At 36.3% G+C, this 24,882-nt stretch overlaps 2 protein-coding genes across 6 annotated transcripts; both read left to right on the forward strand.

The window, feature by feature from the left end:
* Positions 1-7,115: 7,115 nt before the first annotated feature.
* On the forward strand, positions 7,116-10,854 carry LOC114459791 (uncharacterized). 3 transcript variants are annotated; one of them, XM_028441941.1, is made up of 3 exons: positions 7,116-7,582; positions 7,904-8,002; positions 8,702-10,854. In XM_028441941.1, exon 3 carries the CDS (start codon positions 9,562-9,564, stop codon positions 10,831-10,833), a length of 1,272 nt encoding a protein of 423 aa, XP_028297742.1. In that variant the 5' UTR covers positions 7,116-7,582; positions 7,904-8,002; positions 8,702-9,561; the 3' UTR covers positions 10,834-10,854. The 3 variants fall into 2 exon arrangements, with proteins under 3 accessions (XP_028297742.1, XP_028297743.1, XP_028297741.1); XM_028441940.1 differs by lacking the exon at positions 7,116-7,582 and having other exon boundaries at positions 7,790-8,002.
* Positions 10,855-14,246: 3,392 nt separating this feature from the next.
* On the forward strand, positions 14,247-22,780 carry LOC114459790 (transcription factor 7-like). 3 transcript variants are annotated; one of them, XM_028441936.1, is made up of 12 exons: positions 14,247-14,531; positions 14,627-14,757; positions 17,152-17,271; positions 18,041-18,236; positions 19,372-19,424; positions 19,526-19,591; positions 19,728-19,875; positions 19,979-20,086; positions 20,195-20,290; positions 21,260-21,465; positions 22,165-22,369; positions 22,489-22,780. In XM_028441936.1, the coding sequence occupies exons 1-9, from the start codon at positions 14,514-14,516 to the stop codon at positions 20,252-20,254; spliced, it is 900 nt and encodes a 299-aa protein (XP_028297737.1). In that variant the 5' UTR covers positions 14,247-14,513; the 3' UTR covers positions 20,255-20,290; positions 21,260-21,465; positions 22,165-22,369; positions 22,489-22,780. The 3 variants fall into 3 exon arrangements, with proteins under 3 accessions (XP_028297737.1, XP_028297738.1, XP_028297740.1); XM_028441937.1 differs by lacking the exon at positions 14,247-14,531 and adding an exon at positions 16,047-16,091 and having other exon boundaries at positions 14,627-14,809; positions 22,489-22,778; XM_028441939.1 differs by lacking the exons at positions 14,247-14,531; positions 14,627-14,757 and adding an exon at positions 16,967-17,008 and having other exon boundaries at positions 17,119-17,271; positions 22,489-22,778.
* The last annotated feature ends 2,102 nt before the right edge of the window (positions 22,781-24,882 follow it).

The raw sequence follows: 24,882 nt of genomic DNA on the forward strand, positions 1-24,882 counted from the left end.
GTTTAAATGAAAGGTCAAAAAATAAAAATACTCAAGCTCTACAGCAGAAGCAATGAAGTAAATGCTTCCTTACATGTCCAATTTCTTTAAAGCATGGGTATGCTTCAAATATTTTTTTGGGTCTATCATCTTCTCTTGTGACATCTGCATCAATGAATGCCCGCCTAGCTTTGAACTCAAGGTTCAAAACTTGGGCCACATCAGATGGGTTGGGTTTTGCATTGGGTTTCTTATACATGTTGCTTAGTGTGCTGTAGTAATCTAAATATTAGATCACTGAGATCCAAATCTCTACTAGTAAATGACCTTATCTCAGAAAATAACTTTGATTTATTCTGTTTAACTGAAACATGGCTGTATCAAGATGAATATGTTAGTTTAAATGAAGCCACTCCTCCCAGTCATTTAAATACTCATATGCCACGAGACATAGGCCGTGGAGGTGGTGTAGCAGCTATTTATCATTCCTCTCTCCTAATCTATCCTAAACCAAAGGCCAATTACACTTCCTTTGAAAGCCTGATTCTAAATTTATCTCATATCGAATCAAAAACCTGCCAGCCAGTCTTATTTGCGATAATTTACCGTCCTCCAGGCCCTTATTCTGAATTTCTATCAGAATTCTCTGAGTTTATATCAAACTTAGTCCTCAGTTCAGATAAAATACTGATAGTAGGAGATTTTAATATCCATGTGGACAAAGATAGTGATAGCCTGAGCTCAGCCTTTATGTCCCTAATAGACTCAGTTGGCTTTTTTCAAACTATTAATGAAGCTACTCATCGTTTAAATCATACTCTTGATCTTGTTCTAACATATGGCCTTGATATTAATGAACTTAAAGTCTACCCTGAAAATCCTCTGCTATCAGATCACTTTTTAATATCTTTTAACATTATCCTAGAGGATCTCGCACTGTGCAATAAAATAGTTACAAGTAGAAATCTGTCCAACAGTGCTGTGGCTAAATTTAAAGAGGCCATTCCTGCTGCCTTAAACTCAGTGCACCATCCAATAAATAACTATGATATTAATTATAACCCCTCTCAACTGGATCTGCTTGTCGATAGCTCTGCTAGTCTACTAAATCCACCTTGGACTCAATTGCCCCATTGAGGGAAAAAACTATTAAACGTCAGAGGAAAGCTCCGTGGTTTAGCTCTGAAACTCACACACTCAAACAAACAAACCGTAAATTAGAGAGAATGTGGCGCTCCAATAAAACAGAGGAGTCACGAATACTTTGGCAAGAAAGCCATAGTAAATACATGACAGCCTTACGACATAGTCGATCTACATACTATTCCTCACTAATTGAAGAAAATAAAAATAATCCGAGGTACCTTTTCAGCACTGTAGCCAGGCTAACACAAAGTCAGAGCTCTATTGAGCCCATGATTCCTCTAGCCCTCAGCTTGTGAGGACTTTATGACATTTTTTAACGATAAAATTCACAAGATTAGAGATAAAATTAGCCACTCTCCTACCTTCACCTGGGCCTGCTGTACCATTAAATGTAAATAGGCCTAACCTAAACTGTTTCACACATATAGGACTTCAGGGAACTTAACTCTATTATTTCATCTCCAACCATCGACCTGCCTTTCAGATCCGATCCCAACTAAGCTGTTTAAAGAAGTTGTTCCCTGGTCTGCCCATCTTTGTTGGAGACAATAAATATATCCCTATCAATAGCGACGTGCCACAGTCCTTTAAAGTAGCTGTAATCAAACCCCTTCTCAAAAAAACCTACTCTTGATTCCAGCACTTTAGCAAACTACAGGCCTATATCTAATCTTCCTTTTATTTCAAAGATTCTTGAGAAAGTTGTGGCAGCTCAGCTCTGTGAATTTCTTCAAAACAACAGCCTGTTCGAGGACTTCCAGTCAGGCTTTAGAGCTCAACACAGCACAGAGACTGCTTTAGTTAAAGTAACTAATGATCTACTGGTTTTATTAGATCTTAGTGCAGCTTTTGACACTATAGATCACTATATTCTACTAGAGAGATTAGAGGAATTACTTGGAATCACAGGGACTGCCCTAAACTGGTTTAAGTCCTACCTATCTGATAGGTACCAGTTTGTACACGTGAATAATAAGTCTTCTGTGTACACTAAAGTAAGCTACGGGGTTCCTCAGGGCTCTGTGCTAGGTCCAATCCTCTTCTGTATCTATATGATCCCCCTTGGTAATGTTATGAGAAAATACTCTGTTAACTTCCACTGCTATGCTGATGATACCCAACTGTATGTATCAATGAAGCCAGGTGAGACAAATCAGCTATCTAAACTTGAGGCCTGTCTAAAGGACATTAGGGCCTGGATGGACCAAAATTTTCTTCTTCTCAACTCAGACAAGACTGAGGTCATTGTACTGGGCCCGCGACACCTTAGAGAAACCTATGCTAGCCTAACTGCCCTAGATGGCATTACTCTGGCACAAAGCACAACTGTTAGAAACCTTGGGGTTCTATTTGATCAGGACTTATCCTTCAACTCTCACATAAAACAACTTCAAGAACTGCCTTCTTTCATCTCCGTAACATTGCTAAAATCAGATCTATCCTGTCTCAGGGCGACGCCGAAAAACTAGTCCATGATTTTGTTACCTCTAGACTGGATTATTGTAATTCTCTTTTAGCAGGCTGCCCGAGCAAGTCGCTTAAGACACTTCAGCTGGTTCAAAATGCTGCAGCACGTGTACTGACTAAAACTAGGAGAAGAGATCACATTACTCCTGTATTAGCCCTCTCTGCATTGGCTTCCCATAAAATATAGAATAGAATTCAAGATTCTTCTTCTCACTTATAAAGCCCTAAATGGACAGGCACCAGTCTATCTCAAGGAGCTTGTAGTGCCATACAATCCCCCCAGAACACTAACGCTCTCAAAATGCTGGACTACTCGTTGTTCCATTCGTCTCTAAAAGTAGTATAGGAGGAAGAGCTTTCAGTTATCAGGCCCCACTTCTCTGGAACCATCTACCAACCACGGTTCGGGGGGCAGACACCCTCTCTACCTTTAAGGTTAGGCTCAAACATTCCTCTTTGATAAAGCTTTTAGTTAGGAACCAGCTCATAGCTCATAATTAAGATGCAATAGGCATAGACTGCCGGGGGGGGGGGTCTGGCATGCTCGGTTGGAGAGAGGTTGGAGAGGGCGTTAGGAGAGAGGTCATTTAGGTAGAGAGGGACCGGAGAGGGTCCCATTCCTCTTTCAAACACTCCCTCTATGTCTGCTTCTTCCCTTGTGTGTTTGCTCCTGTACTCCTTCTGGCTTTGTCTTGCAGGTCCGTGGGATCCTCAGTGTGGAGTTACAGAGACTCAGCGGCTCTGTCTCCACCCTTTTCTCTGCACACACCCAACACAGCATAACGTGGATGGCTGTTCATCATAGGAATGGGAGCCACACAAGGTTCCTGCTGCTTAACAGAAGGTTTTCCTTGCCGCCATGATGAATTCATGTTGGGTGTGGGATACATATGTATGTGTATATACGTATATATGCATATGTGTGTATCCATAAAATGAAGAGTCCGTCCTTAAGACTGCTCTACTGTAAAGTGCCTTGAGATACCATTGGTTATGATTTGGCGCTATACAAATAAAGATTGATTGATTGATTGAGATTGATTGTAGTGCCTCGCCTGCATCTTCAGACTATCCTGTTTTGCTAAAATAGATATTAAAAAGTTAAGGAAGCACATTTTCAATATCAACAGAATCATAAAAGCAAAGAATATCATTAGAAAACATTGCATATCTACTTTGCTTCACCAAGGCTCAATTTTGAAATTGGAAAATTTACTAAATTACTTCTTTTTAAGTAATTCATTTAAAAACAAAATGAGCTAACTTCAAATAAGTTGATAAAAATCAAAGAAAGATTGAAAGAATACATTAAAGAAAGTTTGGAGATATATATACATGGCCTTACCATTTGCATCATCTGGGGATGTTTGAGTAGCTGTCACAAATCTGGGTGAGGAGCCAGGGGCTGATGAGGATGGGATTACACTGCAGGACCTGGACACCGGTGGGCTCACTTTCTCTGAGGAAAATATTTAAAAACATACCTTTATAGTATGAATGTCAATGTAATGTTGGAATGCAATTATAATTTAAGATAAATATGCACCAGAACTTTGGCTGTCCTCACTGAGGTCATCCGGGCTCTCAAGAAGTACAGTGCTATCATTGGAGCCAGTAATTTCACCACTCGTGTCATCTTCTGTCCCATTGTCAGTATTGTCTGAGTCAAACAGAGTCTTCTTTGCCTTGCCTCGTTGCGGAATGGAACCTTGCCTCTTCCTTGGAGACCTCACATTCTGAAGTCGCTTGTACATTTTAGCGTAGACAGTCACCTATGGTAATAAAATATAAGATTGACAATTTTGCAAGTTTATCTTTCTATGGAATATAAATACTCACATATGACATGTGCGGGTCAGGATCACGCAACATTGGATAATACTCTACAATCTTCTGTGACATTGCTCTCATTTCAAGTTTGGAAGGGTATTTCGCTTTGTTCCCCATAGGACTGGCACGCAAGATTGCAAGCATGCTGGTGATGGTGTTGCGAACAAGTCTACAAATAAGCTCCTTAGACATGTTAAAGCCTTCAACATTTCCAGCACGGAGCAGCGAAAAGTACTGACAACGCACCATATCCAACTCAGAATCTGTGTATACCACATATTCTGGTGGATCTGGCAGTTTTATGGTTTTGGAGATGGCAGGCAAGGGAGTGGAGCTTTGAGGCTGGCATGGTGGCACGTGGTGACTGGTTGAAGAATCACTCCCTGAAGTGTTTAAACTCCCAGTACTAGTGTTGGCAATCTGGTCAATAGGACTCTCCTATTGGCTCCTAATGGCTCAGAAAGATCAGGAGAAACTGGTCCATGCTTTTATCTCCAGCAGACTGGACTATTGTAATGGTCTTCTGACAGGAATCCCCCAAAAGAGCATCAAACAGCTACAGCTGGTTCAGAACGCTGCAGCTCGGGTCTTAACCAGAACAAAGAGGTCAGATCACATTACTCCAGTTTTAAAGTCTTTACACTGGCTCCCAGTCAGCCTCAGAATAGACTTTAAAGTTCTGCTGCTGGTGTATAAATCTGTGAATGGGTTTGGTCCAGAATACATAAGTGAGATGTTTGTCAGGTATGAACCCAGCAGGTCTCTCAGATCTATGGACACAGGTCAGATAGTGGAGCCCAGAGCTCACAGTAAACATGGTGATGCTGCTTTTAGTTGTTATGCTGCAAAGAAGTGGAACAAACTGCCAGCAGAGCTGAAGTCAGCATCCAATGTGAACATTTTTAAATCAAAGTTAAAGGCACTTTTTTTCTCTACTGCATATGATTGAGAGAGATTTTTTGTCATGTTGTTGATGTATGATTACTGATGATTATTGATTTACTGATGATTTTAATTGATTTTACTGATGATTTTAAATGTTCTTATTGATTTTAAACAATTGAATGTTTTATCATGTAAAGCACATTGAGTTGCCTTGAGTATGAAATGCGCTATACAAATAAATTTGCCTTGCCTTGCCTTGCCTGTATGAAGTATACAAATAAATAAAAATAAGGTAAAAAACATAAATTATGCAGTACAAAAAATGTTTTTGTTACAATACCAATTGAGTGATAAAATCCCAGAGCCTCTTTCTTTGGAGAAAATTTTCAGAGCCAGGGAATAAATCCTTCAGGTCCTCACGATTTAATGTTGTCAAAGCCTCCTCATCAATACTTGCAGCTGTAAGTTAAGAGAAATTTAAGAGAACACATATTTATCTCTCAGTATGATGACTCTTAAACTTAAACTTTAATTAACAACTCTGTAATAAATTATTATTACGCAACTTGGGAAAAATACTGGATGTCATAAACCCTATATCTGTTGCATAATGTTGTTCTTAAGTTGTGTTAAATAGTAGTTTTCATGGTAGTTCTTATCAGACTGATAAAAGGCCCAAAACATCATGTGTTGCAGAAACACTTTTTGGGAGCTTTAAGCTGCGCAGATCTTTCCTTTATTCTATCCAGCAACTTCTAATTCTTGCAGGCTTTTTAAATCGCATCAGCACAATGTGTACTGCCTCTCTTTTTTTTTACCTTCAAGTTAATAAATAATCAGGAATAAAACACTAATACACACAATGTTTTTTCCTGTACTTGTGTTATATTAGATAAGTTCTTGAACTTGCTATTTTATTGCCTGCACCATTAACCAAATTAAACACTTTTCAAACAGTAAAATACTATATATATATATATGTATATATATATATATATATATATATATATATATATATATATATAAAAAGAATAATCTTATCCAGTGATCCAAATTGGAAAGAAAAAAAAGGTAAGGAACATACAGTTTAATTCAAACTTATATGGGGATTTTTAAGCCTTTATTAAATCTAATAATTACTGTTATGTGAAATTAATGCAATTCATTGAATATATTGCCTGTTGGCAACACAATGTTTCAGACCTGCTTACTGTTTTTTCTTTTTTTTTTTTTACTATTGGGTGCAAATTTTATTCAGTCACTGACTTAGGTAAAACACTGTATTTAGCCCATTTTCTTTTTTCCTTGTCGACCAATTTGGCTGAAAATAAGATTATTTCTTTTGGCTTTGCGTCACTCTGGTGAGAACCCGGGATCTATGCCCCTGGAGCGCGGGTTTTGTTGCTAACACTAGCCAGCTAATGCTACGTGGCTCGGCTAACAGCAATAATAAATGTGGGGGAAAAAACACTTACCCTCCAACACTGAACGTATGGAGGCATCCAACCCGTCCATTCTGATCTTCAATTTGGCTCCACGTGTCAACACAGCCACTACAACAATTTCCAAAGTTAAAATATGCTAACGCTAAGCTACCACGAAGCTAACGTGAGCCGTCATGTAGGCCACGCAGATTTCAAATGAACGTGCAATCTTGATGTGTTTGACAGCACAGGCTATACGTATGCAAATCATAGCTTTATTTATGATTAATGTAGGATACTAACCATTGCAGTAATACTAACCTTGGTGGTTTGTCGCTTCAACCGAAATCAAACAGCGTTTTTCCTCTCCAGGTTCGGGTTCAATGCTAAACACGCAGACCCCACTGCGCACACTCAAAGTTTCTGGCGGTATCGCGCATGCGCACACAAGTTAGAACGCGGCTGAGAGAATGGCGTCGTGGAGGTGCATGATTTGTCTAATCTTTGTTGCTTTGACGCTTAAGGTGCTTCTTAGTCACATCAATGTAGCACATGGTCGCTGTCAGGAGTTTTGGGTTCATTGTGGAATCGATGAATGCGAGCAGGAATTCAGAGTTTTCAACTCCTTTTTTCGCCACATCAAACGGACGCACCCAGCGTATCTGAAACACGGAGTCCCGCCAAGTGGATGGAGAACAACACCAACATCGCGCTCGTTGGGAGTGGAAACGTTTGGAGTGTCGATTTTTTCCAATTCCACAACTATCATCACTCCAGCAACAACCAACTCAGTGGAATTAGCACCGGGTTCATCGCGGGCTGAAACGCCACAGGTCCAAGTCCTTGTTCCAGTAAGTTCCAAACATTTTTATAATGTGTTTTGACTCCTAAAGACAGTGATCTAATTCTCACAAATCACATGTAAAATGACAATACCTTTTAACAATATCTATCCTGGTTAAATAAAGGTCAATAAAAAAAAAAAAAAAAAAAACATGCACTGTCCTGATGAAATAAACCAATAACGAATAATAATTAAAAAAAAATGGATTTAATGTATTGCATCATTTAGGCTTTCACATTTACATAAGCTAACCTTCCAAATGCAACTGTTTCAGTACTTCCAGTTTTAAATATTTCTTTTAAAAATAATATGTTTTTGTTTTATGAAGGATGAAGCTGATGCAGTATCATCCACCACCACCCTCAATGTCACCAGATCTGCTGCAGCTCTTGCTCTCAGTGTCCGTGAACAGTGCCACTTGTCACAAGTAAGTTTGTAGATGATTATGTGACTTTAATTTGACTTGGCTATCATAAATGATTGAAAGAATTAACAGTAAATCACAGGGTTGCCAGATGTACACTACGATTTGTACAGTAAAAAGCCCTAAATGTAGGATAATTTCAGAGCTTTTTCATATTGTCCTGAAAAACTGAGAACGAAACAAAGTAAGGGGCAGATGGGAAAGTACCTGCGCCTGTGTTGTAGTTAGGGGTGGTGATGATTTGAGCCATATTTTGCGCAGGTGCTACAGCACTATTGGCTTCTTTATAGTGTGCAATAGTTTGTGCTGAAATACGATAGTTTAGGAAGCTTTGTACGATATAAGGATTTTGAGAATCTGGCAACCCTGGTAAATCCTAATAATGTTCTAAAATTGCTAATGATGATCACTTAAATGTCCAAATCCTTTAATATCAGTTACAAACTTTACACTGTAATGTAAACTATAAATAATTTAACTATAGTGATATACAGTTTTAAATTGGATGGAGTACATGCTCATCTTATGTGCCTATCAAAATGCCTATCCATTAAAAAGGAATAAAAGCAGACTTGTTTGCAATTTTATCCAATTAAAAAACACCTCTGATATTTAAAAAAAAAAAAAGCTTAATTGATGAATAGTTCTTAAGTTGAAATTGTTAATGCCGTAGAAAATAATCTGTTCAATTTGTTTTTACAGAGAACGGTAAACAGCATCATCTCGGAGGTTCAACAGTATCAAGCTGTTCTCATCAATGCGCTCAAGGAAAGAATGAGGAGAGTCTTTGAGGAGCACCCTGAGAGAAGCCCTCAACTTCAAGATGAAGCGTTGTCCGTACTGGATACTTTTGTGGATCCTTTCTCGGCCAACGCATATGGACAAAACAAGACTTACCGTGAAATCTTCGATCCAGTGACCCCAGAGGAAGTTGTAGTCTCCCAGAAGATTTGTTGGGTTAAGCGAGGTGGTGCAAGGATTATGTCACTCAAAAACAGCAGTTTTTACTATGTACCTTTGATTCAGAGTCTAAAGCAGTTATTGAGCAATTCCAGAATTTTCACCATGTTGAATAGAATACCGCCAAGAAGCAGAGAAGGATTTTTGTATGACTTTAGTGACGGGGCCCTCTTTGCATCACATCCTTTATTTTCTGAAAGACCAAATTCATTGCAAATTGTGCTCTACACAGATGAAATTGAAATATGTAACCCATTAGGGCCTCATGCATCTGCAAATAAACTGCTGATGTTCTACTATAGTTTAGGCAATATTGATCCAAAATGTAGGTCCATTTGGCTGCTATACGACTCCTTGCAATTGCTAAGTCCAGGGATATTTCACTGTGGGGCGTTGATGTTGTACTGAAAAGACTTCTTCAAGACCTTACTCAACTTTATGATGGTGTGAGGATTGAAACACCAAATGGTGAAACTGATTTGTTTGGTGCTGTAATAGCCTTATGCGGTGACACACTGGCGCAACATGAACTTGCTGGATTTAAAGAAGGTGTTGGATTTGCTTACAGCAAATGCAGACACTGTGAATGCACTTTTGAAGATATGCAGACCATTTTTGAGGAACATGGATTTGTGGAAAGGACTTTGGAAAATCATATCAGGCAGTGCAATGAAATAGAAAAAGCAAGCACAGACTCACTGAAAGCATCCCTTAAAACCACGTATGGGATTAAGAGGAGAAGTTGTTTAATTGATATTCCTGCATTTGACCTAATTAAGCAAACTCCACAGGACATCATGCATGTTGTTTTCGAAGGTGTCGCTCCTATGGAGATTAAGCTGGTATTAAAACACCTTATTCTGTCAGGGGAGTTGGAATTAGATCATTTCAATTCAGCCATTAAGAATTTTCCATTTTCGCCTATTGACATACGAGACAAACCTTGTCCTATTACTTTGAGCACTCTAGCAGCTAATGACAACAGACTGAAACAGTCTTGTGGGCAAATGTTAATACTTTTAAAAATCTTGCCCTTTCTTTTGGATGGTGTGGACAATGAATATACTCAATTCATTATCAAGTTAATTCAAATTGTTCAGCTTGTTCTAGCCCCAACAATTTCTTTAAAAACTGTATTACGGCTTAAAGAAATGATTACACAACACCTGTATCAGTTCAAGCAGCTTTTTCCTGAAAGCAACATAATACCCAAGCAGCATTACTTGTTACACCTTCCTAGTCAAATAGCATCTCTTGGTCCATTAATAAGAACCATGTGCATGCGATTTGAGGCTAAACACCACTATTTTAAACAGTGGGCTTCAAAGCTGAATTTTAGAAATGTTTGTAAATCCCTAGTCAATCACAACCAGTTTCTTGAATCTTGTCAAAATGAAATGGGTATTGAACATCCACTTTTTGCAAATGAGAGAGTGTCCGGGCCAGTGTCCACTGTCACAAATACTGAATATGTTAAGAACAAAGTTAGAGATTTTTTAGGACTAGAAATCCTGCAATCTGTTGTGAAAGTAAAATGGTATGTTCTCAGTGGTAATAAGTACATTAGTGAGAAGTCTATGATCATTATAGATCTGATTGATACCTTGCCAGTGTTTGGACTGATAAAGAACATCTTCTTGATTGATTCATCTGTTATTGCTTTTGAGTATCAGCGCTATGAAACCATAAAATGGGATGAAAACCTGTTGGCATATGAGGTTGCAGTGCCTGCTCTGGCCCAGGCTACAGAATTAGTGCATGAGCTCATAGATCATACTTCATATTTTTCAATTAGTTTCAGAGAAAGTGTCTTTGTGCCAATAAAATATAGCCTTTGTGACATTATTGGCCAGCAAAATCAGCCTGAGGTTTAGTCATTTACTACCTGTTCTTCAAATGTGGCTTTATCTTTAATTAAAGATTATTGGTTGTTCGACATTGGTTACAAATAACACTATTTAATTGCTGGGTTGCAGGTGATATCACAGCGTTCTAAAGCCCAATACTTAATAATTAGGCCATTGTTCATATATGCTGGAAGAGAGGACTTTGAACTTCATTTCCTGTACTAATGGTCAATAAACTTCTTTCAGACATTTAAACTTCATTTCGACTCCTGCCTTATTATCCTACACTCAGACTTTTTTAAAATACTAACAAATCAAATATGTATACTTTAAGTCATGAGACACTTGACTAAATCATGCACATCAGGGCCAACCATATGAAAATAATATATTGCAAATTGTCATTTTAGGTTTCTCCTGACTGACTGCCATTCTAAAATAAATTTAGTGCCTAACACTCATTTTGAGTTCTTGAATCAAGGTTTTTTTTAATGTTCCAAATTCTTTAATCAAGATTTTCTATGTTGAAATGAACAATATCTTATTTTGACTCCTTAAAATACTGATTTAAGATTTCTGAACTAAATGAGACAAATAATAATGGTTTGTGCTAATAATAAGACTAAAATGCAAAGTTGATGGCTTAAAATAAGTGAATAACTCTAAGAATTAGTGAAATAATCTAGCATGGCTAAAAAATAAGATTTTGAATCTTGTCAAGTTGCTGGGAATTTGCAGTGCAGAAGGTGTGTTCTCCCTAAACTCATTTAGGGGCATGCCTACAACAGAGCAGGGAGCAAAGCGCTGCTCTGAGGAATCTTTAGGTGATGAAATAAGAGCCAGTGTGTCTCAGAAGATTGTGGACATTCTATAATGTCTTTATGCCAAGCACTAATTCAACAGGGAATGACACCTGGGATTCCTGTGAGCTAGATACATGTCACCCAGCAAATTTACATTAAAGGTCCCATGTCATGCTATTTATCACCCATCTCCATTTGTTCTAAGAACCCCAAAAACATAGTATTTGAGGTTTATTTTCCCAAACTCGCCGGTTTTCCAGAGTTTTAGCCTCTGAAAAGTCACTTTTTGAGCAACTCTACACAAACAGGCTGATTTGCGTCCTGCTTATGCATATTCATGAGTGGGCGTGTCTATAGACGGGACAGTGACTTCCTCCTCCCCGCACGGTGACGTAGGACCAGAGGACGGACCCCCCTCCTCCCACCCACTCCGTAGCCGAGCTCATGCTGCTTTATAAACACGAGACAGAACGTAGGGGCGGGGCGTTCACTGGTACATACATAAACTGTAGAAAATACATACATAGCACTGCGCGAAGGACGCTCAAACGCTCACCTTCGTGGGCGTGTCTGTTTACATGTCAATCACAGCAGAGAGCTTCCTGGAGGCGTCAAATTCGTCATCAAAGTGGGAACGAGTCATCAAATTCGAGGAAGGTGTTGGGGTCGCCCTGCAGTAAGAAAGGAGATAATCACCCTCTAACTAACGATTTAGGGAATCAATGAAAAAAACACTTTGGGCATGTGTATGAAGCCCAAATAGCACTTTTATGATGTTTAAAGCACAGAAAAGTTGATTTAGCGTAACATGGGCATTTTGGGGGCCCAAGGCAAACTTTTGTTAATGGGCCCTCCCACTTAGATATGATCATGAAATATTTGACATTTTCGAGGTCAAGCAACATTTAGTATGCTCATTTGTTTGGTTATATATATATATATATATATATATATATATATATATATATATATATATATATATATATATATATATATATATATTTTTTTACAACACTTTGTCTCCATCCCAACCAACACATTTAAACTTGTGTTTGTGTGCGTGCCTGCATTACCCATTTAATGTAAAGGTTCTGTTTACACTGCAATGTTTTGCTTCTGTTTCCCAAACACGTTTGAACCCTACTAAAGCTGATCTCTCTTTAAGCTTGAACCCATTGCTGCCCGACACTATTCAAATCTGTGCGCAAATCTAACGCATGCAGCTGAGAGAGCTGCTCTCTACATATGTAACACATACAGCTACAGAACGAGTCATTTATGCATTTTTTAACATAATTTAATTAGGTACCAGAGGACAGCCATCCATTCACCTATTCTGCAAACATTTTTGCGGCTTTCTCGCACTAATCCAAGCACATCACTTGAGCGTTCATTGGTTACCCCAAGAATGTGGTTCCCTCTGACAATACAAAAACATACTGTCAGGATAACTAGAGTCCCTATGTTGCCTGTAATGAATGGGAGTGTGAGTGTTGTCCGTTTCTCTGTGTCTGGTTGGTAGCCATGTGAAGGACTGGCGCTTTGTAAGGTGTACCTACGCCCAGCATAGAGCCCGATGACAGCTGGAGAAACGAGCAAGCTGTTCAGAAAATGGATGGATGATGACCTGAGAAGTATAATACGGGCCGGCGCACACTCGCACTCTACGAGGTCCGAATGCGCGCGCACCCACCTCCTTCCCTCGTTACCTTAAAACACTTGACCCGTGGAAAAAGAAGAAAATGAACTTTAAACTTACATGTTCCTCCTCCATGCGGGAAAGGCACTCCTCAGGCACACCTCGTTTGCGCAGGAACCGCAACAGTGGAGAATCCATGTTTTCTTCCTTCGTTTGCTCTTACTTCCGGTTAAATGTCCACCATCTGGACATTATTATATCACGTTCGTACAATATAAGTATATTGTTCGTACAATATAAGTATATTGTTCGTACAATATAGTGATCAAAAATATATTTTCAACTGTGGCAGCTCTACGCTTCCGTACTAATCCTTATTACATGGTCATTACTAGATTTGTGTCATAAATGGGATTTCTGAGATTGACTAATGTGATGTATTGCTGCCTCACAGTGAGAAGGTTGTGAGTTTGAGTCCAGGTTGTGTTTGTATTTCTTCCTGAGTGTGTACAGGGTTTTTATTCAAGTGCTATGGTTTCCATCCACTGTGCGGAAACACTAATTTTCCTTTTATTTTATCCGGTTCAATTTTATTTTATTTTTACAACGCCAAATGCAATGTCCTCTCATGGCACTCATCATAAAATATAAAGTCAGAGTATCTAATGTGTGTGCGTAAAGTAAAAAAACCAAAAAGTATAAATGCACCTTTAACTAGTCTACATTTACATTTGTTTAAATGTTTACATTTTACATTTCAAATTCAAACTTTGTCCTGATGTTAACTCAGCATTTACATGCTTGTACATTTGCAAACCCTATTTTGCAGCCTGGTGACTTTCTCACTTTTTTCACTCTGATTGCTATTTTTTTAATCACAAATTTCAGGTTAAAATCATAAATGATAGTTCTTTTAGTCTTTATATATCAAATTACTAAGTAATTAAATTATTAAGTAATTTCTAGCAATACATTTTTGGGTTTATCAGACCTGTTCACATGACACAGTTTGGTGACATGTCTCATCTCTGTTTTTGTTTTCTTCGAGGCAGGTATCTGGACAATCAACTTGTAAATGATGGATGTGATTATGCGTCGCTGTCCATATTTGGCTCGTGCACCCCAGGCCTTCTTCCAGCAGTCCAGAAAAGTTCTGGTCGGGTATGCCCAGCGATGCCCAATCATGATGGAACTGGCTGCAAAACCCATGGCCCCTACGATGGCACGGGCCCTCTGCTCCTCCTCTTCTTACAAGGTTCCAGAGAATGCGTCTGTCAATAAAGGTGAGTGTGAAGAAATAGCATTTTGTTCTATGTCATGGGCAGAAAAAAATATCCCTTAAGTTCTCATCATAACATTTTACTTTGCACACCTGTAGCACCTATGGAGGAGGCAATCTCTGAGCTGCCTTCTGGTCATCCAATGCCACCATCAGGGCAGGCACTTGCTTCCAAATGCCCTTTCCTGGCTGCTGAGATGGGCCAGAACAACAGCAGTGTTGTCCGTCAGGTGGGCATGGAATTTGAAGAGCATGTGGAGGAAGTCCGCACTGTCCAGAAAGGTCTGTTTGATTGCTGATGGAGTGGATTGGCACATTAACATTTGTATTTTTCCCACTTATATTTGTTTATTTGTATTAAAATTTTAACTTTTTTATTTTATCACGTTTATTCATTTATTCATTCATATTTGGTTTTCCATGTAATTTGACACATTCATGTATACAATAAATAATAATGTACAGGCCTAAAACTGAAGTAAATATTCAGTCATTTCATTAAGTCATACAAGCATTTAGCTTCTACACAAGTGACGTCAGCATGCGCAACCTTTGTAATCATTTATATTGTAAAAAGTGTTCATTAAGGTTGTTTTAAAATTCAGAATAAACTCCCATTTGTTATTAGATGTAAATAAAAACCCAAGAAATGCAAATGACTGTATTATCATTTTTATTTGAATCTCACTTTCATCATGAATTGTGATTGAATAAAGTTGAAAAAGACCTAAAGTATTGATTCACTCAGATTAATCGATTGAATGCATGCATTCAATCGATTAATCTGCAGGTGTTCCAAACACTTCCATGGTAGGAAACACAAATTCTATTACGTAGGCATACAGACCACTTACACATATAACAGCTTTTTTGTTTTGCTCTGCCGCTGAGTTCTTTTACGCTTGAGCATTAAACAATTTGGACAATTTTACATCCCCAACTTTGTGTTTGGAGTCGGCTCTTTCCTCTTTATAGAATCTTGACCTCAACCCAAATAAATCTTCTTTGGGGTGAATTAAAGGGATGTTTTATACATGTTTTACATTCTAGGCTTAATTGTTCATCATCTGACCTCCAAAAGAAAGTAGCCAAAAATTGTCATTACAGTGTAAACTTCTTTAAAGGATCTAATAATTTACATTTCGGTGCATCCATAATATTTATATTTATTTACTTCCTTTATCCTTTATGCAGGTTTTCTCTGAGAGAAGTGCATAATATGTAGTATGTATTTATCTTTTAGACAGCAGGTGTGATTTATGTTTGATTGAAAATTAGATTATTAATGTGATTTTAGTTATTCATCATCATCATCATCTTTTATTTCAGATTCAGGAGTACATTTTAAAACTCATGGTAATGTGAAATTAATTATAGAGAAAATAATTGTAAAATCACAATTCTTTCTCAAGAAATAATCAGACCAAGATCAAAATGAATGTTTTTTTAAATTATTATCAAAAAAAAAAAAAAAAACATGAAGGCAAATTAGAAGATGTTTTATTTCATTTTTTTACAGGATCATGCTTGTGGATGTGCAAACGGTGTAAATGGTTCACATCAGGTATTGATTCTTTCCATGTTTTTGGCCCAATTTAATCATTGTGTATATTGTAGGACTTGCTGTATTCTGTGTTTGGTTATTGCATGGTGACTGTACAAAACCTGAAATTCACTTTTTCCAACAAATGCTCCATAGGCGAGTGTTTGGTTATGATTTTGTGTACATGTGGGCACTTTTTGCAGACATAATCCACATAATAGCGAGCCAAATCAAAGCCTCTACTTGTAAACTTTTTTGTAGGTAGTTTTAATGCTGATGTTATGAATAAATGGAACAAATCTATAACTGTACCTGCTAATCTTCTGCCCATATTTATTTTTTATTTTACTTTAATTCTTGTTCTATTCTATATCATTCTATCATGTCGTTTGCACATTGTGTTTTTTTTATTTTAAGATATGTGTTGCTGAATAGTAAAACCAAACAGGAACGTAGAAAGTTCCTTCTACTGAAACTTTTAGATTTTATTTTAACTTTTGATTGTAGTGTTTTGCAGATTATGGATTTTGCACCATTTTTTTTATTGTTCCCTCGAGACATTTGCACTATATCTGTAAGTATTATATTGTATTATAGTGCATTATTCTACATTTCAAAATAGGTTATATATATATATATATATATATATATATATATATATATATATATATATATATATATATATATTTATTTATTTTTTTTCCGATGATGTGTTGTTTTGCATGATTGCATTGTTTTGTCTTGATATTTAAAATAAATAATAATGTGTACACACTGTGTATTGACTTAAGAAAAAAAAAAAAACTTGACCTATTTTTATTCATTTTTTTTTTTTTTTAAATTTAATTTTATTTTTATTCATGCATGGCCTAAAGCTGGCCCTGCTCTGGGGTCACCAGAAATGTGTGATATCAGAATGGGGATACAACCCAATAAAGGTTGGGAACCACTACGTCATCCACACGAGACAAAAACAAATACGTTACTTTAAAAAAAAAAAAAAGAGCATTATTTAAATTCACGTTTTCCATCTCTCACCCTATATAAGCGGTTAGAAAGAAAACAAACTGTTTTCCAGCAGTTGTATCTGCAGTGCGCTGTGCAGTCTGCAAGGAAAACTCTGTCAGGAATCGTCAGCGACCCTTTCTCGACATTATCAACAAGGAATTCACATATTAACAACCCCTGCTCTCAAAATGAGGTAAGTAGAAGTTTTATTAGGCTTTATTTGACCGGAAAGTAGTTCCTACTATATTCCACCAGGCGGCAGCATAGTACATGTGGAGGTCATTTATCACAACGTATGATAATAATAGCAACATAATTACAGATATAACTACTAATTCACATGATATACAGCTGATAGCAGTGTGGGACACCACTATTTACACAAAAATGACTTGTTTTTAATGATGTTCTAACACTTTTTTGTAACCGTTGTATTTTTATTTAAATTTTTTGGCTAAGTATGTTATAGAAGAGCAATTTTCAAGTGTTTTGTGCGACCTCTAACTATTATTTCATTTGCATAAAATTGGAATTCAAATAATTTCGCAAGATATGGGTAATTTTGTGTGGTTTTGGAGTCATTATGTGTGTTTTTGTTATTTTTGGGGGGTTCTTATTGTAATATTGTGTAATGTTCTGTCTTTTTCTGCATTTTTGTCATGTATTGTTGTTGATTTGTGCGTTTTTGGGGTCACTTTCTGTATCTTTATTGTTGTTTTTTGTATTTTCCTGTCATTTTGTGTAACTTTGTTGACAGTTTGTGTGTCTTTGTAGCTATTCTATAATGTTTTTGTTGTTTCCAGAGTCATTTTGTTCATTTAAGTAGTTGTTGTGTCTTTAAGTCATTTTTGATTTTTTTTTTTTGGGCATTTTATTGTTGATTTGTGTTTTGGGAGTAATTTTGTGTAGTGTGTGTGTGTGTGTGTATCTTATTTATTCTTGTTTATTTCTTTGTATCACAGGACACCATTATCCATGGTGATGGAACCTTTGGTGAAGGAGGAGGAGGAGGAGGAGTTGAAGCATCTCCTACCTGAGATCACCGATATTGTGCAGGTCTATCCAGAGGTTGCAGGACTGGTGCACTGGGCGACTTACCCTGTGACATCATCTACTCATGTTTGTAGATGTCCTCCTCCACCATTAACAGACCTCAAAGTAAGAATCACTGAAACACATGGTGCCAATGTGGGCAACATCACAGCATACATTTGTTCATCCATTAAGAACAGACAGGCCCTTCCTCGTGCTTCTATATGACTCTGTTGTTGTTAGAAGCACAGTTTTTAATAGATTTATTTAGGTCTTTTTATCCAGTTCTTATGTGGCATTGGAATATCACTCAGTTTGTTTTCTTTGACAGACCCTAGCAGTAGTTTTTTGGTGTATGGTTGATACCATGGCTGGGGTAAAATATAATTGTAATCACATAATTGATAATTATTTACAATTATGAAATAATTAAAATTGTAATTGTATTTGTATTTGGGGAAAAAAAACTGTTGTTGTAATCATAATAAAGTTGTAACTGAGTTCAGATAATTGACTTTGTAATTAATAGTAATTGGAATGGAAATTCTCGAAAAACGGTCAGTAGCAAGCCACAAAAATGTAAAAATCTGGAAATTTTTTCCTGATTTAAGGCTATCATAAGAACCTAACAACTAGTTCAAGTTTGATGAACTCACTTAAACTGGAGTTAGAATCCAGTAAGGTGTAAAAAATAAAAATAAATAAATAAATAAAATGTGGAAGAACACCCACTTTCAGAGATATGGCTGTATATAGTAAAGCATAACAATGGAAAAATATGGCCTTTTTTTTTACTGTTCAGACAATTTTAATATTTGAAGGAAAAAATAATAATTAAGGGGTATACTGACAGAAAAGAGGCTCAGACGCCCACACCAAGAACATGAATATCATTTTTTTTCATTAATTAGGAATTCTAACAAAGTAACCAAGAGATGAAAAACAAATTGGATGATAGATAATAATTCTTAGTGTATTTTATAGCTGATTTAAGATGTGGGAGACAACTGACCCGTTATCATGGTACTAACAGAAAGCTAACATAAGAGGAAGGTCACGTTTTATGAGGTTTATGAGAAATTGACAACGTAATTGTAATTGACTTTCAGAGAGAAAATTATATTTCTAATTTGAATTGTAATTGGAAAAATGCAGGTCATCGTAATCATAATATAGCTGTACTTGAACATTTATTATTGAGGATGTAATTGTAATTGAAAAATGCAACTGGTGTCTAATATTCATGTTTTTGTGTCTCCAGTTTTACAGCAGTCCATTCTTCCCACCTGAGTGTTTTCCTTCTTTTGAAGAACGGTAAGCAAAGCAAACAAACACACCTGATCCATCACAGACGTTGGTCCACATGTTTGTGACATGATTTCTCATCCCGCCTGTTTATGTTTTTATCTTTGTAGAGATGAGTTGGATGAGTTATTGGCTATCATGCCACCAGAGGCCCTGGAACCCGTCCCAGTTCCAAAGTAAGTGTCCTTGAGTTGTTTTAATTGTCTTTTTTCCTGAGTAACTCTAGATCAGAGTGTCTCCCTGCTCTCTCTCTCTACTACTCTCAGCTACTGTTTCCCTGCCCTGCTCACTGTTTGTGCTTTGTTCCTTCAGGAAAAGAAAACACGAGAAGGATAAGGGGACGTATGTAAAGAAACCTCCCAACGCATTTATGCTGTTCTTAAAAAGCGAGAGGAAGACAGTCCAGGAAGAGCTCGGCATTAAGAACAGTGCTGCAGTCAATCGAGTTCTTTCTGAACGCGTAAGTTTGTTTGTTCCTCGATGAATGATCTGTGATCTTCACATTTTTGTCTTTGGTGTGTGTGTGTGTGTGTGTGTGACACTTTGTTATTGTTCATCCACAGTGGAAGTCTTTGGCTGAAGACAAAAGGCAGATCTTCCAAGCTGAAGCCCAAGTGGAAGCTCATATACACGCTCTCAATAACCCAGGCTGGAGCAACAAAGTGAATTACGTAAGTCTACTGCGCAGAAATGTTTACCCATCAACCTTAGAGGTGATGACATCATGACTGTGGAAGTGTTTTATCAGCTGACTAGAATTGTCACGTGTCTGTTTTTAGGGGACAAAGAGTAAGAAATCACGAACCAAAGCTCCACGTCTGCCTCCACCCTCCTACTGATGGGATTGTATAACAAACATTACTAACATACTAACGGTAAGTATCATTACTCAAAACATCACTTCATTTTATGTTGATTTTATTTCAAAATAGTTTTTCCACAAATGTGAAATCAAGTCACCAGTTACCACTGCTCCTCAGGGATGGGTTAAATGCAGAGGACAAATTCCATGTATGTAACAACATTACATGACCAATTAAAGGCGAAAGCCCCGATTTAATCTTAATCTTAATCTTTAATCTTTAAGTTTAATCTTTAATCTTAATCTTTAATCTTAATCTTATAAAACAAGAATAATGTGTATCTAAACTGATGTGCAGACACAGACACACTCTGAACACAGGTTTAATCTCAGATGTGTTTTAGTCTAAAACACGTGTCAAACTAAACTTTAGAGCATCCAATTCATCCCCTTGGAAAAAAAGAAATTGATATCTCATCTTCTCCAAATATTTCAAAGAAACTCTAGTCTTTTCATGCTTAGATCACATGACGGAAGTCATTTTTAATTGCAAATTGAGAACTCACAGTTTTTCTCAAACTGTGCAATTTTCATTAAATTATTTCACAAGGGTTCCCTGAATTAAATTAAAGTTTTGTCACAATATAAGAGAATAACCTGCCGGGAATAATATCCCTCACTTATGGCTTGGATATTGTCGATACCTTAATCAATACTAATGATAATCAATCAATGCTCTAAAACAAAAATGAGGTGTACCTTAATGTGATGTGCAGACACAGACACACTCTCGGAGAACAAGTTTAATCTCAGATGTGTTTAATGTCCCAGTCTAAGAGTATTGAGGTTTGCATCAGTATAACTTCATTTTGTGTCTGTGCTCTCCATAAATTGTTTGAAATGCACATATCAGCATCTAAGATGACCTTTAACAATGGGAATGACTTTAGTTCATGTTGGATTCTATCATAGAGACTCACCTAGAAACAAGCCTGCAGTAGAATCAGAAGACTCATCAGCTGTTCTCTGTTTTTTTTCCTAGCACCAAGGACAACAACGACATCGGCAGCAACAACAACAACAACAAGGGCAACGTCAGCAGCAACAACAAGATCAATGTCAGGAGCAGCTCTTCCATGAAAGCTTTGACACCGACTCTCCGTCCAGCCCCGCCGCGGGACACACCGCAGCCACCGGGATGCCTCAGTACCTCGGCAGTGACTCCACCGTTGGTCCCCTGTTCTCCAGGTACCAGGTTGGGGTCAATTATAGTTGCAATTGCTTAATGGATGATTAATTACATTATGGCGTAATTATAATTGTAATGTAGTTTTAAATGTCGTAATCATAAGTCATTTTTTATTGAGTTTAGATACTTGACTTTGTAATTGTAATTATAATTTAACACATGGATCCATGTTAGAGTTCTAAGTTCAGTTCTACACATATGTAGTTAACAGTTATTAAATCATGTTTCATTTCAAGATTTCTCACATTTTATCATTTGAAACAAAATGAAACTGAGTGTTAACTGATATAAAAAATGCTCAGACACACACACCAAAATATTAAAAAAACCTATATTTTCATTGATTAGGAAGCCTAACAAGGTAACCAATGATATGAATAAATTACATGATATATATTTGTTTTTAGTGTATTTTACAGCTGATTTAGGACCAGTTATCATAAGAGATGCTAACAGAAAGCTAACACAAGAGGAAGGTTAACTTCATTTAGGTTATTTATTACAGTGTCAGTGATTAATTGTAAATGAACTTTAGTAATTGAATATGTAATTGTAATTGACTTTGAGGTTTAAAAAAATTGTTATTGAAATGTAATTTGAAAAAATGCTGGTCATTTTAATCATAATTGAATTGTTAATTGACAATGGGTAATTGAAAATGTAATTATAACTGAAAAATGTAATTGACTCCAACCCAGGTACCCTCACATCCAGATGCAGCCCATCCCTCTGGTGGAGGTGGACTACAAGACCAACCCCAAAGCCAAACCACCTCATTCCCACTCCTCTCTCATCTACATGGCCATGCAGGCCAGTGAACAGCCCAAAGTCACTTTGTCCACCATCTATAAGTGGATCAAAGAGAACTTCTGCTACTACAGACACGCAGAGCCCACCTGGCAGGTAAGTGACACCCACTTTTATTATTTATGACTATCCATCTCCCTTCATTTATCATCACTTACTCATATTTGCTCAATGGTTTTGTAATAAATCTTGCTTTTATTGTGTCTTTGTTACAGAACTCTATTCGTCACACCTTGTCCCTCAACAAGAGTTTCAAGAAGGTCCCTCGACAGAAAGACGAGCCCGGCAGAGGAGGATTCTGGAAAATCAACTCAGAGGCAAAGACTTTATTATCTTTCTCATTATCTATATATATATATACATATATATATATATTTATTTTTTCCTGCAGCCTGTGCCTTTTCCTCGCCCTCTGCTTTCTTTTCTGTTTCAGGTGTCTTGATGCTGGAGATAACGGTTCCTGATCGATGGCTCATGGCACAACTCATCTGGGACACTTTGGGCTGATCAATGGTTCGCTGCTCAACTAGTCTGGAACACTTGGATGGACTAATCAATGTTTCGCTGCTCAACTAGTCTGGAACACTTGGATGGACTATCCTTTTATCCTATTCTGTTTGTCCCTCTGTTCACTAACCCCAACCAGTAGAAGCGGATGGCTGCCACCTCTGAACCTGGTTCCGCTGGAGATTTCTTCCTATAAAAAAGAGGGAGTTTTTTCTTCCCACTGTCGCTAAATGCTTGTTCATGTGGATCTTGTTGGGTTCTTTCTTCTTTTTTATTTTGGACTTTATATTTTGTATGAGGTACCAAGCGTAAAATTGTGGTATAAAAGTTTTAGTTAACACATTTTCATTATTTATCTCACTTTTCATATTTAGCACATTTTCCTACATTTAACACAACATTTAATCACATATATAGAGGTAAAAAAAAAAGCATTAAATCTAAATATATAAATCTAAATATAAATGGTATATGTTATATCTAAATGTTAAATCTAAATCTAAATTTTAAATCTAAATCTGAATGTTATATGTTATATCTAAATGTTAAATCTAAGTCTAAATGTTAAAAGTTAAATCGAAATGTTATATATCATATCTAAATGTTAAATGTTAAATCTAAATGTTGTGTTAAATCTAAATGTTGTGTTAAATCTAAATGTTAAATGTTGGTGGGTGGGTAGGAGCGGTTTTGTGTGTCTCTGCTTGTGGATTGGTTGAGGTTACAATGGGCGGGGTCAATTCGCATATGTGCGAAACATTTAAGTTCCACATTTAGATTTAGATTTAGATTTAACATTTAGATTTAGATTCAAAATTTAGATTTAACATTTTGATTTAATATTCAACATTTTGATTTAATATTCAACATTTTGATTTAACTTTTAACATTTAGATATGATATATAACATTTAGATTTAGATTTAAACATTTAGATTTAACATTTAGATTTAACATTTAGATTTAACATTTATATATAAGATTTAACATTTAGACTTAGATTTAACATTTAGATATAACATATAACATTTAGATTTAGATTTAAAATTTAGATATAGATTTAACATTTAGATATAACATATACCATTTAGATTTAGATTTATATAATTAGATTTAATGTTTTTTTTTTTTACCTCTATATATGTGGTTAAATGTTGTCTTAAATGTAGGAAAATGTGCTAAATATGAGAAAAGTGAGATAAATAATGTAAATTTGTTAGCTAAAACTTTTATACTACATTTTTACACTTGGCACCCAATATTTTTGTTCAGCGCTTTGAGATGACTTTCTTTTATTTTGCGCTAAATAAATAAAGTTGAATTGAATTGAATTGAATTGATCATAATTGACAACTCTACTTAAGCTCCTCCCACTACTATACTGTAGTAGTTATATTTAAAGCTGATGTTTTTTTTTAAATGTGGGATTAAATAACACTGAATGATAATCAATGAAAGGAAGACTTTACATGTGAATATATTGGTTTAAATACATAATAGTGATGTGGCAGTCCAAATTCTAACAACATATTTCATTTAAAAGCTAGTAATACTTAATCAGAGGTGAAAATAACTGATTACAAAGTACTCACGTTATTGTAATTGAAATGCTTTTTATGGGGACTTGTACTTTTTTCAGTATATTTCTAAATCAGTGTTTTGACTTGTACTTACAGTACGTTTTAAAAAAAAAGGAATTTATTACATTACTGCCAACAGTTACTGAGTATTTTTTTTTATTTTAAAATGATCAACAGACTTTGTAAAACTACAAAAAATGAAATGACCAGACAACAATCAAATGCATCACACCATAGTCGACCAATCAGATTAAAGGTAATGCACGGCACCAAAACAGCATTGAATGCTGGTTCTTTTCTTAGTTTCAGAGTTCATAAATGTAGTTATATTTTTTTATTATTATTTTGAATTGAATTATTTTGTGTTAATAAATTTAAAAAAAAAATTGTTCATTTTGGCAGAACATTTATTTTATACAGATGCCTTTGTGTAAGAATAAATTAAGTTACAATTGCAAGATTTCATCTTTTCCTTTTTAAGTTTATGTTTACTGAATGCAAGGTAATCATGGCAAGATTTATT

This window comes from Gouania willdenowi, unplaced genomic scaffold (genome assembly GCF_900634775.1).
Source record: "Gouania willdenowi unplaced genomic scaffold, fGouWil2.1 scaffold_345_arrow_ctg1, whole genome shotgun sequence".
NCBI lineage: Eukaryota > Metazoa > Chordata > Actinopteri > Blenniiformes > Gobiesocidae > Gouania > Gouania willdenowi.